This window comes from Gymnoscopelus microlampas (genome assembly GCF_963454915.1).
Source record: "Gymnoscopelus microlampas genome assembly, chromosome: 20".
Classification (NCBI taxonomy): Eukaryota; Metazoa; Chordata; class Actinopteri; order Myctophiformes; family Myctophidae; genus Gymnoscopelus; species Gymnoscopelus microlampas.
This window is the reverse complement of record NC_139957.1, coordinates 34,761,568-34,777,351: the sequence shown is the minus strand read 5'-3', so window position 1 is coordinate 34,777,351 and position 15,784 is coordinate 34,761,568. Positions and strand designations below refer to the sequence as shown.

General features: G+C 43.8%; 1 protein-coding gene across 1 annotated transcript in view; it reads left to right on the top strand.

Annotated features, from left to right (window-relative positions):
• Positions 1-15,784, top strand: part of dnajc17 (DnaJ (Hsp40) homolog, subfamily C, member 17) — a 49,309-nt gene that overhangs the window by 9,233 nt on the left and 24,292 nt on the right. Inside the window, exons 3-10 of the mRNA XM_084044431.1 lie at positions 140-198; positions 355-442; positions 1,711-1,787; positions 5,510-5,630; positions 7,535-7,587; positions 10,747-10,824; positions 12,551-12,631; positions 13,329-13,448. Coding sequence (XP_083900557.1) covers positions 140-198; positions 355-442; positions 1,711-1,787; positions 5,510-5,630; positions 7,535-7,587; positions 10,747-10,824; positions 12,551-12,631; positions 13,329-13,448 — 677 coding nt within the window. The remainder of the gene's footprint in view (positions 1-139; positions 199-354; positions 443-1,710; positions 1,788-5,509; positions 5,631-7,534; positions 7,588-10,746; positions 10,825-12,550; positions 12,632-13,328; positions 13,449-15,784) is intronic.

Here is a 15,784-nt window from a genome sequence, read left to right as displayed (position 1 = left end):
ATCAGTCATGACTGCTATCTATTCTATACCATGCTATGCTATGCTTCTGCTGCTATGCTATGCTGCACTTCTGTTGGATATGTATAGTTAGAAGTCCACACTTATTGATCACCATTCTTCTCTTTCTCTCTGTCTCTAGCTGACCTCTTCCACCAGTTATCCGAGGCTTTAGAGATTCTAACCGATGCTGCAGCCAGGGTAAGATCACACAGACATCATTCACCAGCCAGTCATATGCTTGTACACAGTAAAAATCCTCAGTGCTGTTGATGTCAGTCTGACAATGTTACAGTGGATTTATCTGCGTCCATTTCTACACTCACATGGTGAGCGAACCCCACTGTGTGTTTTCAGGCTGCCTACGACCAGATCTGCAAAGCCAAGAAACAAGCCGAGGAGAGGACCAGGAAATTAGATGACAAGAGAAAGAAGATTAAACTCGGTAAGTGCCAGATTATTTTGATCAATTATCAATTATTGTTTTCGATTATTTTATTAAGCTATGTGATTAATTTAGAGTAGACCATAAAAATAAGGTTAAATAAGGTTAATATAGTACAAAATGATGGTAAATGATGGTAAAATGTTATCTGAACCCAAACAGATCTTAATACCGTAGGCTTAACCCATTAAAACCTGGAAAGCATCACTTTAGACTTTGGCTATTCTCAAATAGCAGATATAAAAGCTCACAGCGCATCACTTCGTGCAGCGCTGCGAGCTTGTACATCTGCTATTTTTTAACCTTTTTGAAAAATCCCACCAGTGGTCCCCGGCCAAAAGGTTGAGAAACACTGCTCTTATATCCAGTGTTGTATTGGTGATTTTGTTAGTGGTGGGACACGTCATGGGGCACGTCGCTTAACACCTACACTACAGGTCACACAGTGGACAATTGATATGCATCTAGGCTCATTCCTATGTTCATTCATGCTGGTGTGACACCCGGCAGTCGGGAGCCTTTGTAAACTTTGTTGAGGTGTGAATTAAGGGTTGTTTTAAATCGATGCGTGCGTGTGCTCCTCCTCAAAAAAGGGGTTGCACGGCATGTCCCATGACCAATGCATCCCTGCTTATCTCACACATGTCACATAACTACATATATGTGTTGATTGGTCGTCTGCTTGTGACGTAAGGCAAGGCAAAGTTTATTTTTTATAGCACATTTAAAAGGTAATTCAAATTGCTTTACACAAAACATGAATCATTAGACATTAAGACACAAAGCATTAACTGAGACAATATTAAAGATTTGAATATAATTAAAAACAAGTTTAAATAACACAAATTTAAATAACACAAAGAAAACAAATCCTGTGCATAAGAAATGGTTATAAAATAAATTGAATTAACCTCAGTAAAAGTGCAGTGGCAAATAGAAAGGTTGATTTCAAAGAATTGGGGGTTGTAGCAGACCTGCAGCCTTCCAGATATGTGGTGCCTCTTCACATTAGTTTTGACTCTGGGTCCAGGAAGAAGACCTGTCCCTAAATTGTGTGTGTGTGTGTGTGTGTGTGTGTGTGTGTGTGTGTGTGTGTGTGTGTGTGTGTGTGTGTGTGTGTGTGTGTGTGTGTGTGTGTGTGTGTGTGTGTGTGTGTGTGTGTGTGTGTGTGTGTGTGTGTGTGTGTGTGTGTGTGTGTGTGTGTGTGTGTGTGTGTGTGTGTGTGTGTGTGTGTGTGTGTGCGTGCGCGCGTGTGTGTGTGTTAACAGACCTTGAGGCCAGAGAGAAACAGGCTGAAACCCATAGCCAGGAGGAGGTGAAAATCACCCGGACTCTCGAGGAGGAGGTAAAATACACTTAATGCTTGTGATTTATATTTGGTTGTGCATCGTGACATGCATAAAAAATAATAACACATCTAACGTAAGATTATGTGTGAGAGATTATATACAACGCACTGCAGTGAGGTGAACAAACCACAGGCTTCTCTTAGAGGTGGTGCTCAGTGGTTGAAAAAGTAGTCAAATGTTTTTACTTAAGTAAAAGTATCAATACCATCATGTAGAAATTGTGTGGTTAATGTATGTTTTGTAATAATAATCAAAATCTGCAAAGTAACTAGTAACTAAAGTTTTTCAAATAATTGTTGTGGAGTAAAAGTACAATATTTGCCTCTGAGATGTACTGTAGTGGAGTAGATGTATAACGGTTTGAAAATTGGAAATACTCCAGTAAAGTAAAACAAATACATCAAAATGGTACTTAAGTACAGTACTTGAGTAAATGTACTGAGTTACTTCCCACCACTGCATATGCCGGGAACGAGGTATTCCACTGCATTCCAGGAAATAATAAAGCACAACCAGGTGCTTTTATTGTGTTATTTGTCAAATACTCCCTTCAGATTGACTTGAAATCCTCCAAGGTCTTGGGCCAGGAACAAAGGCCCCGTCGGTCTGAGTCGAAGCTTTTTCTTCATTGCCATATCATAATTATCAGTAAACCCCATTAGGTGATATTGCATGACTTGATGCGCTTTGTTCGTAAAGCCAATGATAAATAAAAACGTTTTTTTTTTGCGTGCTCGGGAGGTGAGTCATAGCCGTGCGCTCAACATGCCTAATGCATGTAATTATGGGGCCATGTGGACCTGGGGGGGGAGTTGGAGTTGGATTACCAGTAGGTGGCACTGTTCCATTTTCTGTCTCATTGGGAAGTGGGTGGCAGTGTTGCCATGTCCGCTTATTATAAGCGACTTTGGACTTCTTTCGCTGTAAAGTTTCTTGTAAATATTGGCTGTTGCGTTTTTTTTGGAGCTTGTTTCTGTTCTGAAGTGGTGCTTATTTGGGCTTGCTTCCACATTTTGTAATTATTATTTATTCTCAAATACTTTCATGTCATGGACCCCCAAATTAATATATATTTGTCCCTAACCCCCATCTGAAAATGTTTTGCGCCAGGGAGCCCCGTACCAGATTTGCGTTGTTAGAATGTGTCAAAACGGGCATTTGCTGGGTGTCCGCAGACCCCCGCGAACCATTCGCTGGGCGACCGTCCGACCTGCCTCACGGCTGCGCAGTGGCGTCAGTTCAGCAAAAGCTAGGGTATGGCAGCATGCACGCGACCTCATGCACGCGCGCGGTTCTGGGCGGGTTGGGTTCGTTTTTTTCCAGTTTTTGGTTACTTTATTTCGGTTTTAGGGTTAGGATTCGGGTTAGGTTAGGGTTATGTTATTTAATTCTTATTTTTGCCTGATTTTCCCGATTTATTATCAAAAAAGTACTTCTTTTTTTTTCTCCCCTGGAGCCAGGGTATGGCAGCTGCAATAGCCTGCCATACCCAATTGACGCCCCTGCGGCTGCGGACAATAACTTCTCTCTGTGAATCACAACGTGTGAAGCTGCCCCGTGTGTGTGTGTGTGTGTGTGTGTGTGTGTGTGTGTGTGTGTGTGTGTGTTGTAATTGTCACCAGGCAGACATCGACTCATAAGAACACACACCTTGCCCACACACATAACTAAAAGTGTGCACATCCCCGGGTATGGACTAGTACATAATAAATACCCTTTTTTGTGGTTTTCAAATATTATATGTATAATTATATTTTTATAGAAATATTTTCAGAAATCTCTATGGAAAACATTTATGTGTCTGTGGCGCCACTGCTATGCCCTATACCATTGGTTCTCAAAGTGGGGTCCGAGGACCCCCAGGGGTACTTCAGGGGGTTCCAGGGGGTCCCCAGCTAAATGATGGACAGGGACCAAATGGACCCTTATGGGTCTGTAACTCTGAGAGTGTACAAATGGAACCAAATGGACCCTAACGGGTCCATTTGGTTCCATTTGTACACTCTCAGAGTTACATTAACAATGATTTTACAATATGAATTGGGGTCCCAGAGATATACATGCCATTAAATGGGGTTCCGTAGCCTAATACTGGGGGTCCTTGAAATTAAAATGGTTGAAAATCACTGCTAGAGAGCTGCAAAAATCTTCTATTATGGGGTTCCCTGGCATATCTTTTCAAATGGGGGTCCGCGGGCTAATAAGTGTCTATTTGGGGGTCCTTGGCACGAAAAAGTTTGAGAACCACTGCCCTATACAGTACATAGGTTTAATTTGCTCATGTGGCCTAGTCGCTTCTTTTGGGCTTGTTTTCCTAGACCTGGCTGCTTATTTCTCTCACATCTCTCAAATCTGGCAACACTGGTGGGTGGGTGGTGGTGGTGTTGTCTGAGATGATAAGAACAAGTGATCTACGCGCGTTCCCTGAGGCACAGCATGTGTTTTCTTGTTGTGATTTAGCATGGGAGTGTGACGCCGTGACGTGGGTAAAAAATCCCATTCGTAGCTCATTTGCACTTGGTATCAAGTTATATGCTGTTCACTTTGCCAGCTTTCAAAGCCAGAATATTTGTATTGTGCTGCGTGTGTGTGTGTGTGTGTGTGTGTGTGTGTGTGTGTGTGTGTGTGTGTGTGTGTGTGTGTGTGTGTGTGTGTGTGTGTTGTAGTTATGACTGAGAACTGGTACTTCTGGTTCTGGGAATTAACCTGGTTAAAAATGTCACCACACCTCTATTTTGGGCATGTCATTTTAGGCGAAAAAAATCTGAAATGGTAAAAAACTAATAACATAACATGTTTTGTTGACATGCCGCATTTCATATGACGGTGTCACACAGCGAGGTAACCCATTAACACATTGACCGCCAGAGGTTAATCTCATAATGTACTCACCAGTGCCAACGTTTTATTGTTGTTTTTTGTTTTTTTCACGTCGCCATAGACCTTGTTAAAATCCGTAAGATTGAGCTGTGCACTGTTTGTTTACATCGCGGACATCTGCCTGGTTCGAGCAGTGAAGACCACGTGTCAAACGGGGCATCCATGTTGTAGTTAGAACGGTTTATGTTAAACAGTGATCACCGAGGAGAAAAAACTACAAGGAGAAAATGGAGTGTCAGTTTCGTCATTAGAACGAGGGCTGACGGGATCGGCAAAACCGGATTCCGAATAATTCTGTTTCCGGTGGTGTTACAATGAAATGGTCCGTGTCGAAAATTGAAAAAAGTATTTTTTTTTTCGAAAAAAAAGGAAAAAGCACCACAGCCCGTGGGCTACGGGATCGGCGCTTTACGGTTGGATTTATCGGCCCGTAGGCTACGGGCCCGGCGGTCAGAGTGTTAAAACCAGGAAAGCATCTGTGTCATTTAATTTTTTTTGCTATATAGCAACGTTTTGCAAAAACAATATTTTGAACAGTGGTTTAGAACAGTGATTCTCAAAAACAGCAGATGTAGAAGTTCACAGTGTGTCACTTTGTGCCGCGCTGCGAGCTTGTACATCTGCTATTTTTTAACATTTTTGAAAAATCGTAAAAATGTTGAATAATATTTTAACACAAATTTTGTCTTCTGGGGGGACCCTCCATTTGAAGAAATATTTTCAGATGGGGGGCCCTTGACACGAAAAAGTTTGAGAACTACTGATTTAGAAGGCATTTGTAGAATCGGCCTCAGGTCTTAATGGGTTAAATAAAGGCTAAGTGTGCACCCACCACCAGATTGCCCGTTTGAGAGAGGAGGGTTCCAGGCAGCTGGAGGAGGAGCAACGGCGGATCAAAGAACAAATCCGGAGGGAGAGGGAGGAACAGCAGCAGCACCCAGCAGACAGGACACAGACAGGTATTACAATTAGGGGTACAACAGTTAATCCCATTTTAAAGGATTATAAAGGAATAATCGATCATTTAATAAAGTAATCGATTAACAATCGATCCCTGTTTTGGGCATGTAATTATAGGCGAAAAGCTTTAAAAAAGTTCACAAAATAGTTAAAATAGCAGATCTACAAGCTCACAGCGCTGCGATGCGTTGTGAGATTGTGCAGCGGAGCCCAGCTCTGCACTGAGTGACCCGGTCCAATACGGCCATATAGGAGGGGGAGTGGTTGCTTGTGAGTCAGAAGGCTCCAGGTTCAATCCTGGCTCCTCCAACTCTCAACCCTTCCACAATCTTCAAATGCTACATAGTCTGTAACTGTGCCAGCTGAAAGCCACGAATGGGAGCTGTCGTCTGACGTTTACGAAAATCATTTTTTAAATATCTCAAAAATATCGTTTGAACTTTCCATTTTTAGCTAGGCTTTGACTAATTTAATTTAGAGTAAGATTTATTTACGCGACTACAGAAGTGAAGTGGGGTAGGCCGGACATCCGATGATTTTTTTTGCACATTTTCAGAGCTTCCGCTGCACGAGCTGCTAGGCGGAAAGCATATGAAAATGATGTGACCTTCCCGACATTATTATCCCCAATTGTGTCCTCCGACATCACAGCGAAGTGGCAAGACGCTGAACCCTAACTGCTACCTGGGCACTGTTGAATAGCTGTGCATTTGTGAGTTCATGTTTGCGTGCATATGTACTTGGCCTACAAAACTCACTTTCACTATCCAGGGCAGGGGTTCCCAAACTTTCCCATGCCAAGGAACCCCAAAGCCGTCTCGAACTGTGGCCCCCCGAAATTGCTTAAAAACCTTTGACAATAATGATATGCCGAAAATAGGAATGCCAGTTTGAAACTGGTTAAACTGGCACAATAATCTTAGGAACTCAATTTGAATTTAAATTAAAACATTTATATATAAACAAATGTCTGTCCCCTCCATCGTCACTATAATTTCAACCCCCCTCCCACCCCCCAACACTGTCCATCAACACTGTCTGTCGGTCCAAATCCCTCCAGTAAATCATAACAGTCAACAGCCACTCTGAGACTTGCCAGATATTATTCATATAATGACAATAACAGCCACTGCATTTGCTTTTGAATTTATGGTGCAGCAGAGTAAACAGGGAACTCTAAAAACACTGACTCCAAAGGTTTATTTTAGTTTACTGGCAATGTCAAGGCCTCGCTAGAGAGCTCAGACACGCCAGATGTCTCTTGCGCTCTCTTCACACACACACACACACACACACACACACACACACACACACGCACGCACAGTGGCGCGCACAGACAAAAGCCCATCAAAAGCCCCCATCAAACATTCACTTACACGATATAGCATAGCTATGGATGAGCTTTGGATGCCTCACTCCTGTGGCTGGAAGTGTCTAGGAAAGTATGACAATGGAACTTTGGGTATTTTTAAGGCAGTGATGGGTTATGGCCCCTAAACTAAACCCATTTTTTTGCGGCTGCACCATAGCTCATGCATTTTCAGCACGTCTCCGCCGAGTCCCTCTTTATTCGCACGCGATCGGGCCCTCCCGGGGATCAGCGCTCTGTTCCAGATCGGGGAGGAAACCCGACGGGTCATCCGCCTGGAGCGAAAACTGGTCTGGCGAAGGAGTGGATTGGATGGTCAGACGTTAACCATAGATAGTCAATTTGAAATGACTGTCCATCCCCCTGAGATGAAACACAACTGTCTCAGCACATCATTGACCACTTTAACAAAACAAAAACAAAAAAAGGAAACTGCTCATCTTCACAGGGCGTATTTCTCACTCGAACAATTGTGTCTTTGTTTTTCCTCCCTCCTCTTGTCTTGTCTCTCACCCCCTTTCCTCTCTCTCTCAGACTCCGGAGCGGGGAGACTTTCCAACAGCAGCCGGGTGACCCCCAAATTAAAAGTAAGCGTTTCTTCTATGGGAAAAAAAAGGTCCTATGTTTTCTTTGTAGTTGGGAGATGGGGCTGGGAGGAGAGGTTCACAGTGAGAGGGTTGAGATTCTTGGGGATGGAGAGGAGGTGGTGGAGTGGTTGGATCAGGACGAACCATCTCCACCTGAGTGAAAAGTAAACACAGGCTGAACCTCCAAGGAATTTCTATACGAGTAAAAAGAAAAAAAAATCAAAACTAAGCCATTTGGTGATGTGTTTTGAGACCACTGCTACGCACATACTGTATAGGCTGCCCTCTGACGCCCATTCCTCCGGTGTAGGCCCGACGTCGTCAGGGGGCCCGTAACTACGCAAAGAGAGGCCTTATTATATTTCCTCTTGGAAAGCGCCCAGCCTGTGCGCATATTAACGGACACTGGGGAAGGTTAGCTAATGTGTTTAGATATTTAATCTGGTTTTAAAGATTGATAGCCATCTTAGTGCGCCGGTGTGCTAAGTAAGTTAAAACAAACAGCAGCATTGAGTCTTACGGTGTTACATGTCATGTTCACATACACAGGAACATTATTGCATGGATTGATCTCAGGTGGTGTTTAGGGCTATGACGATCATGAAATGTTAGTTGATGATTAACATGCAAATAATTACCATTAATGATTTAATCGTGTTTTTGGCATTGAACATAATTACCTTTCTGTTAGCCTTTTAGGCTTTATAAACAAACTTTGCACAGGGCAGATATGACAAATAGCTTAAATATGCAAAGCCAATTACTGAAATATACAAAGAAATGACTGTCAATGACTGGTACCCATGATCAAAATAAATAATGTACTATGGCCAAAGCAGGCCATATACTTAAAGGGATAGTTCACCCCAAATTATTATTTTTTCCTATCGATTAGTCACCCTATGGAGACTTGAATTCATGGATATTTTTTTGTTTTTGTCGCATTCCTAAGCCAATAATTTGATGACCAGCGGACCGGTAGGCAGCGGTTCCGATAGGAGACACAAAGGAGACTCTTTGCGTCTCCTACCGGAACCGCTGCCGGTCATCAAATTATTGGCTTTAGGAATGCGACAAAAACCAAAAAATATCCATGAAATGAAGTCTCCATGGGGTGACTAATCGATAGAAAAGAGGGGGTGAACTATCCATTTAATGATTTTATACTTTCAAAAATAGCGAAAAACTAATCAGATTTACAAGCTGACAATTCGTTTTGAAAATGTTTGCACTAAATGGCCAAAATGGGGACACCAGGTTGAAATTGGTTAAAAGTGGACAACGATGTGGGTGGAAATATGACATTTCTGTCAATTTCATCCAACTGCTTTTAAGTGTTTTAACGATTATGCAAAATAATTGTGATTAGCTCAAATAATCGTGATTGATAGTCTCAAGCCTAGTGGTGTTGTGTGTTGATTGTTGGAAACATTTAAGCTAACAGTCTGCCTTTGAAAATGGTATTGATACATGTGTTGTGAATTGATAACAGCTGAATTTAAAACCTTAATGTATTCCTTATTATAATATTTTATCCTAGAAACTTTGATAGATTTTTCTGGACAGCAGGATATATATCCGTGCTTTATCTTTCACATAGCGCCAAATCCACTCCTTTTCACCGCAATTGCATAATTTTGTGACAAAATATATTTAGTTAAATGGTTACATGTAATTGTGTTAAACTGTGTGTTATTACACTATGACATTTCAGAATCAGCAATACAATTTGCACACACACACACACACACACACACACACACACACACACACACACACACACACACACTAAATGTTTCTTGTGATATGCAGTAGTAGTAATTATTATATGTATTGACAGTGGCACCCCACTTTGTATCACTTTAACCAAAACCAGTTGGGCGTCGCAAATGGCCTCAATCTCTGCAAGGTTGTTTCAACTGGTAGCAGGAGAGCTTCCCCAGTAATGTGTCTGTATGGGCTTAAATCGCGGACGTCACCCCGAAATGCTTCTACGCCTCATTAGGAGATGAATGGGTGCGAAGGTTATCATTGGGTAGCGGAGTGTGCTCTTGGAAGGACCGCGTGCATTTTCAGCATAACTCTTGGTAAAAGAGCATATGAGACTCAGGCGGTTCCCAGAAATTCAATTTGTCTGACAGTGAACAGAATGCTTGGAGCTTAATCATCGTCTTTCTGCCTGCCATGTATAATACCATTCCAAATAGTTGGTGTGATATGCGCTCGACCCAGCTGTGATGTGTTAATGGATATAAGAAACTGCCCAATAATGTCACGTAAGAAGGACAGAGATGGTGATACGGTGTTAACCACTTAAGCCCTATTTTCAAAATGAGATCCACTATCTGTCCAACCCTGAGTCTAAGTGCTTTTCAAACTTTGTGTGCCCAAAGCACACCAAATGGCGAGTCAGAATCTCAAGGCACACCTGTATTCATATCCATGCAAAATATTCCCTATAACACTTGCGATCACGCTGATCACTACTAATGATAAATACAACGTTTATTCACTTACGCCGTATTTCATACTTTCAAGCTCACAGCGCATTGCGACGTGTTGTGAGCTTGTAGATCAGCTATTTTTGCTATTCTGAAAACATTTTAATATGTATGTATGTAATGTAAAATGTATAAAAGCAAAATTTTGTCTACAGTATAATGACATGATTGAAAGTGTATAAAATGTAGTTTTTTGGGGGGTATAGAATTTGCCTCTGTATTGGGAAATGAGTGCACACTAGTGCAGTAAATTAAAACATATTTTGTGCGTTTTTGTATAGTTATATATTGCATTTTAATGTGGTAGTCACAAAATCCCAAGGCACACCAGTGTGCCTCTGGACACCGTTTGATAACCACTGGTCTAAAGCATTGGTTCTCAAAGTGGGTTCCGGGGACCCCCAGGGGTCCTTGAGGGAGTTACAGGGGGTCCCCAGCTAAATGATGGATAGTTAGGAACCAAATGGTTCTGTTACTCAGAGAGTGTACAAATGGATCCAAATGGACCCTAATGGGTCTAAAAAGACAGACAATGCCAATGTGTCTCAGTCCGATGTGCTACTGCTATCTACATGAAGAAGACATGTCCAAATGACAATTATCTTTGTAAAACAATATTGAATTTTCTCCTCTCTGACCTTTTTTTCTTCCTTTCTAGTTGAAGTGGAAGTGTAAAAAAGAGGACGAGTCCAATGGGGGATACTCTCAAGACATTCTCCACAGACTTCTTCAAAAGGTGCGTGCCCTAAACATAACATACTCGCCGCCACAAGTAGATGGTGCAAAAACACACTCAATACATACAGGTGATGTGAAGTCCCGTCTACCGCCCAACCCCCCTCGTCCAACCTACCCCCTCCCTCCGCTCAGACCTGCAAGCGCCTGTACACAACAAAACCCGCCCATGTCCGGCTATATCCGAGGTCTGCATGACATCAGCCCTGTGCGTGGGTTTATTCTTCCCCTTAAACAGGGCCCATTAAGTTTTGTTGCAGTGAAAGTGCTGAGGGCAACGTTGTGGTGCCCTTTTAAAGCCACGCACAGCATTGTTAGTGCCCCCTGTTACCAGGCAAGTTTAGCAGTGCCAAGGGAGTCACCAGGAAATGTGCTCTTCTCATGCAACCCCGCTACCACCTTGTGCTGTGAACCGCCACAGGGGCTCCGTGGCTGGGGCGTCGGTTCGGCCCGGAACGAGGATAGGGCAAGTGTCACGAACGTCAATCTCTCTCCCGCACGCACTCAAATCAATATGGCCCCAGGCGGGGGGGCGGAGGGCAGGGCCTCAGAATATAGACTACACATAAATAGTGTTTTTAAATTCTTAACAGCGGAGAGTGGAGTTGGGGGGGGGGAACTTTACTGTTGGACGTGGCAAGCCTCGATGAGTGGCAGGTAGCCGCCCCTGTGTGGGAAAGCGAGTTGCTCTGTATGTTTGTGTTTGTACGCACGCGTATGTACTTTGGCCGCACAAAACTATTACATCTTCTCTGGAGGGAAAAAAGGGACATATTAAGATATTTAGATTTTATGAAATAGGGGCCTTCAGAGACTCTCGTTTGTCGCTTTTGGCCTGCTCTGGAGCGTCCTCGACCTCCATTAACATTCCTGACGTGTCCCCATTCCCAGAGAGCCTGACTTCCCAGGAATGAGGTTCTCAGCTGTCTCCTCCTTGCTCTTCTGTGCTCCCAGATATCTTCTCTTAGCTCTGTGTGTGCGTGCGTGTGTGGTGGGGGGGACATCTTAATGACAGATGGCCTCTGTTTCAGGTGACACATACAGTTACGGGAACAAACCCAGAGGAACGTAACAATGGGCCAAAAATCCTTTTTTGCTTTTCATATTCACCTCCCCAGTCTCAGCCTCCTCTTTCTCCTCCTCCACTGTCCATCTTCTTGGACAGAGGGGTCAGTTAACAGCCCTGGCACGGACCCTGTCCAGCCACTTCCCCCGCCTCCATTCCTGAGTTCCTGCGTCCAAGCCTTCATCCCTGTGCTCAGTTTAAGTGGCAGTGAACTGAATGAGGGCCATGGTTCATTTCAGCCTCCATCCAAGAACATGGTTCATTGCAGGGTCTCGCACTGCAAGGGACAGCTAAAATGATGACCTCTCTAGCATACTTGACATGTCCCAGGATCCTCTGTTTTGAAATATCACAAGGTCACATTAGTAGTATTAGTCTTTGTCATTGTGAAGGCCTGGATTGTTCCCTTACGTGAGAGCAAATTCAAATTGTGCCATTTGAGATGTAGCTTTACAGAGACAAAGAAGACTCATATTGTATGCCCAAGTTTTATTCCAGACGGCTGTTGTATTCACCATTGTTTTGGGTTTTCAAGTCTGTGTTTGCTTCCATTTCCATGGTCATGGTTTGCGCTGTTACAGGAAATACTAATTTGAATGTTTTGCATCTCTCTCTCCCATCTCTCTTTTCCTTTCTTTCTTTCTCCTGGTTTCACCTCCAGTACGGGGATGTTTTGAATGTGCTTGTGTCGAGTAAGAAGAAAGGAAGTGCTGTGGTCGAATTTGCAACCGTCAGAGCAGCTGTAAGTACCTAACTCTTCGACCAGACATTGTCCTCGAGCCTGTTTGCTCCCCCGACGAAAAATGCCTCTCGAGGCGTGCATCTGCATGGTGGATTTGTTTACCTAGTCGCTATAACGCTGCCATCCAATGTGACCTCAGCTTGATTATTACCAAGTATGACAAGTGTCATTGATTGCCAGTCCCCGAGCCCCGAGACTGTGAGCCCCCAAAAGTCACTGTATTCATCCCGTGGCGATGTCTGGGCACTGATGGGAACCAGCAGACGGAAGGACTTGAGCCGCCTCATTGTTCCCCAGTGTCTGGGTCCTCGGGGCCCTCGTTATAATGGTGTGCCTTTTTTGTTGTGGTGCTCCACCACGTCGCGTGGTTCCGCTCCAGAGGACATATCTGCCGTCCCGCTGGGGAGCGGACTCATGGTCTGTGGTCTCCCTGGCACATCTCAGGGCCTGAGCACCGCTTCAAGCGGGGGTTGGGGGGGATTGTCAGCAGCAGAAGTTCACCCTCCTATGTTTTGCATTTGCATTTTTTCACCAGTGCTATAATATTCACATCACACAAAGGTCAGAGTGAAAGACACAACAAAACTTTATGAACACCGTCGGGAGAAAGAGCTGGGATTCATAAGTTACCGAAAAAATAAAAGAAAGGAAAACACCCTCTTGGCAGACATACTCACAAGTTGTTTTGTGTCCTCAGGAATTGGCATTTAAGAATGAAAGCGGATTCAACGAAAACCCCTTGAAGATTTTGTGGCTCGAAGGACAGCCAGAGGTTATTGCCTCAGCGACGCAGCCTGGGCAGTTTGTGTCCCCACAGGTATGATAAATCAAATGAAATGCTGCCTAGCTTTCTTCTCTGTACCCAGAATGTTCCCAGTCCTGACACCCCCCACCCCTCTTCTCCGATGTAACATAATGTTACAAAATCTTCCCATGTACACTGCTTCCAACCCAAATACCATTTCCTAAACACTGTCCCACAAAGAGAGGTATGTAAACCTTCGGTGGTTTTATTTTGGTATCAGCGGCACAAATATTGCCCCAGCGCTAGCACTCCCCTCGTCTGGCGCAGAACAATGTGTTTGGTTAAACGGGCCTCAGTTTGTTTGCCTTGGAGCGTCTAGGAGTTGGCCCGGCGCTGGCCCGCGTGGGCCCCTGTCCGCCACTCATTAACAGGCCTGACCCAGGAGACCCCAAGAATGCTGGGCTCCATCGGAACCGCACAGCAGCCTAAGAGGAGCGCCGTGATATAATGGTTCGCCTGACGTGAGGTTGTCAAATATGCATACAGTGGTTCCCAGTGAATTTACCCCCCCTAAGAGCTACACAAGGCTGACATTCAGTGAATATTACATTGCAATATCAACTGGAAAGGGGTACTCCGCGGAACGCATATCTCCACCAGGCCGGTGTGGCCTACCCAGGGCTGTGTTGCAGCCGTCGAAATCAGGGGGGGGGACTGGTTGACATGCGGTTCAACTTGTCACATTTGTGGCGCAGCCTATGGTCATAAGTGAAAGTGTTTTTGGAGGTGTACTCTACAGAGGACCCTCAACATGCGATTCCAATTTGGGGTTGTTTTTTGAAAGAAGATTTGAAAGCCAATTACAGGCAAACAGTATGGACTATGGAATATCAAAAAGCTATTTGTTTAATGAGGGGATCATGTGTACCTAATTTGGTGAAAGAAAAGAAATCATGCAACAATCAGTAACTTTTAACAACAACTTTTGTGGCATCCCCTTTCGGTCTAAGTGAAATCACTTTGGCTCTGTGTTGTATAGAGGCCCCTCAATATGTGATTCAAATTGAAGGTTGATCGGACATTGCCTCCATGATTTTTGTCATGTTTTGTTAAATAGGCCGCTCCCACAAACTTTGGAAGCCAAATATATAGACCAAATTTAAGGGGGAAAAAAAATGGTATGATACATTACATGTTTATCACATGACGCCAGAGATAATGTGTTGGGATTTATGTGAGTTTTGGACCAATTATGTAGGAGTACTGGCAAAAAGTGTGTTTTTAAGAAAATTCCAACTCCCGTACAATCAAGCTAGGCGGAAATGGCCGTGGCCTATATGGGGAGTTGCATCATGATCAAAAGAATCCAGCGGAAAATAAATGTTAATTGTTAAAGCGTTACAGGCCAAAACGCAAAGCGGGCTGGTATAGCGCTTATTTCAATAATGATTCTGTTTTTTTTTATTTTCTGTGTTATGCCTCCGCCAGGGCTGCGCCTTGTCACCTATCCTGTTTGTGATATTCATGGACAGGATCTCGAGGCAAAGTTGTGGCGGAGAGGGTAAACGGTTCGGTGAGCTAAGGGTTGCTTCACTGCTTTTTGCGGTTGATGTGGTCCTGATGGCACCATCGGTCCGAGACCTTCAGCTCTCACTGAATCGGTTTGCCGTCGAGTGTGCGGCGGCTGCAATGAGGATCAGCATCTCCAAATCTGAGGCCATGGTTCTAGCAGGAAACCGATGGATTGTGCAGTCCAAGTTGGGAATCTTAATGTTAATACTATTGTATTAACATAAAAAAGGTTGAAATAATTCATTCACATTATTCATTAAAATAAGTCCAGTATTGTAGCTTTAATGCTTTGATAATTGGTTTTGTAGGACAGACTGTGCACAGCACAAGAATGTCTCATGTTGAGAAACTGTCTGAAACGGCACTCTTGCCAACGAAAATTATACTGCCTCTTGTGATTTGAAAATTGCAGTAGTCAGTATTGCAATCTTGGCTTCGATTTTTTTCCTTTTTTCTTTTCTATTAATGGTGCGCACTTAATTTTCATCCATCTGCTTGGCTGCTGACACACACACACACACACACACACACACACACACACACACACACACACACACACACACACACACACACACACACACACACACACACACACACACACACACACACACACACACGTCTTCCACACACGTCTTGCACACCGACGTATGAACTCCCATCCTGTCTGAGGATCAGCCACATTTGTCAGCTGGGGAACACAGTTTTCTTTTCCTTGTCATTAGATTATTATGATGGCATGTTTATACAACCCCACCTCGTGTGTCAAGTCCACCTCTCCTGTGCTGCAGTCATTCAAGCTGTACAGCGAGGAGTCAAATGCACTGTCAAATGCTGCA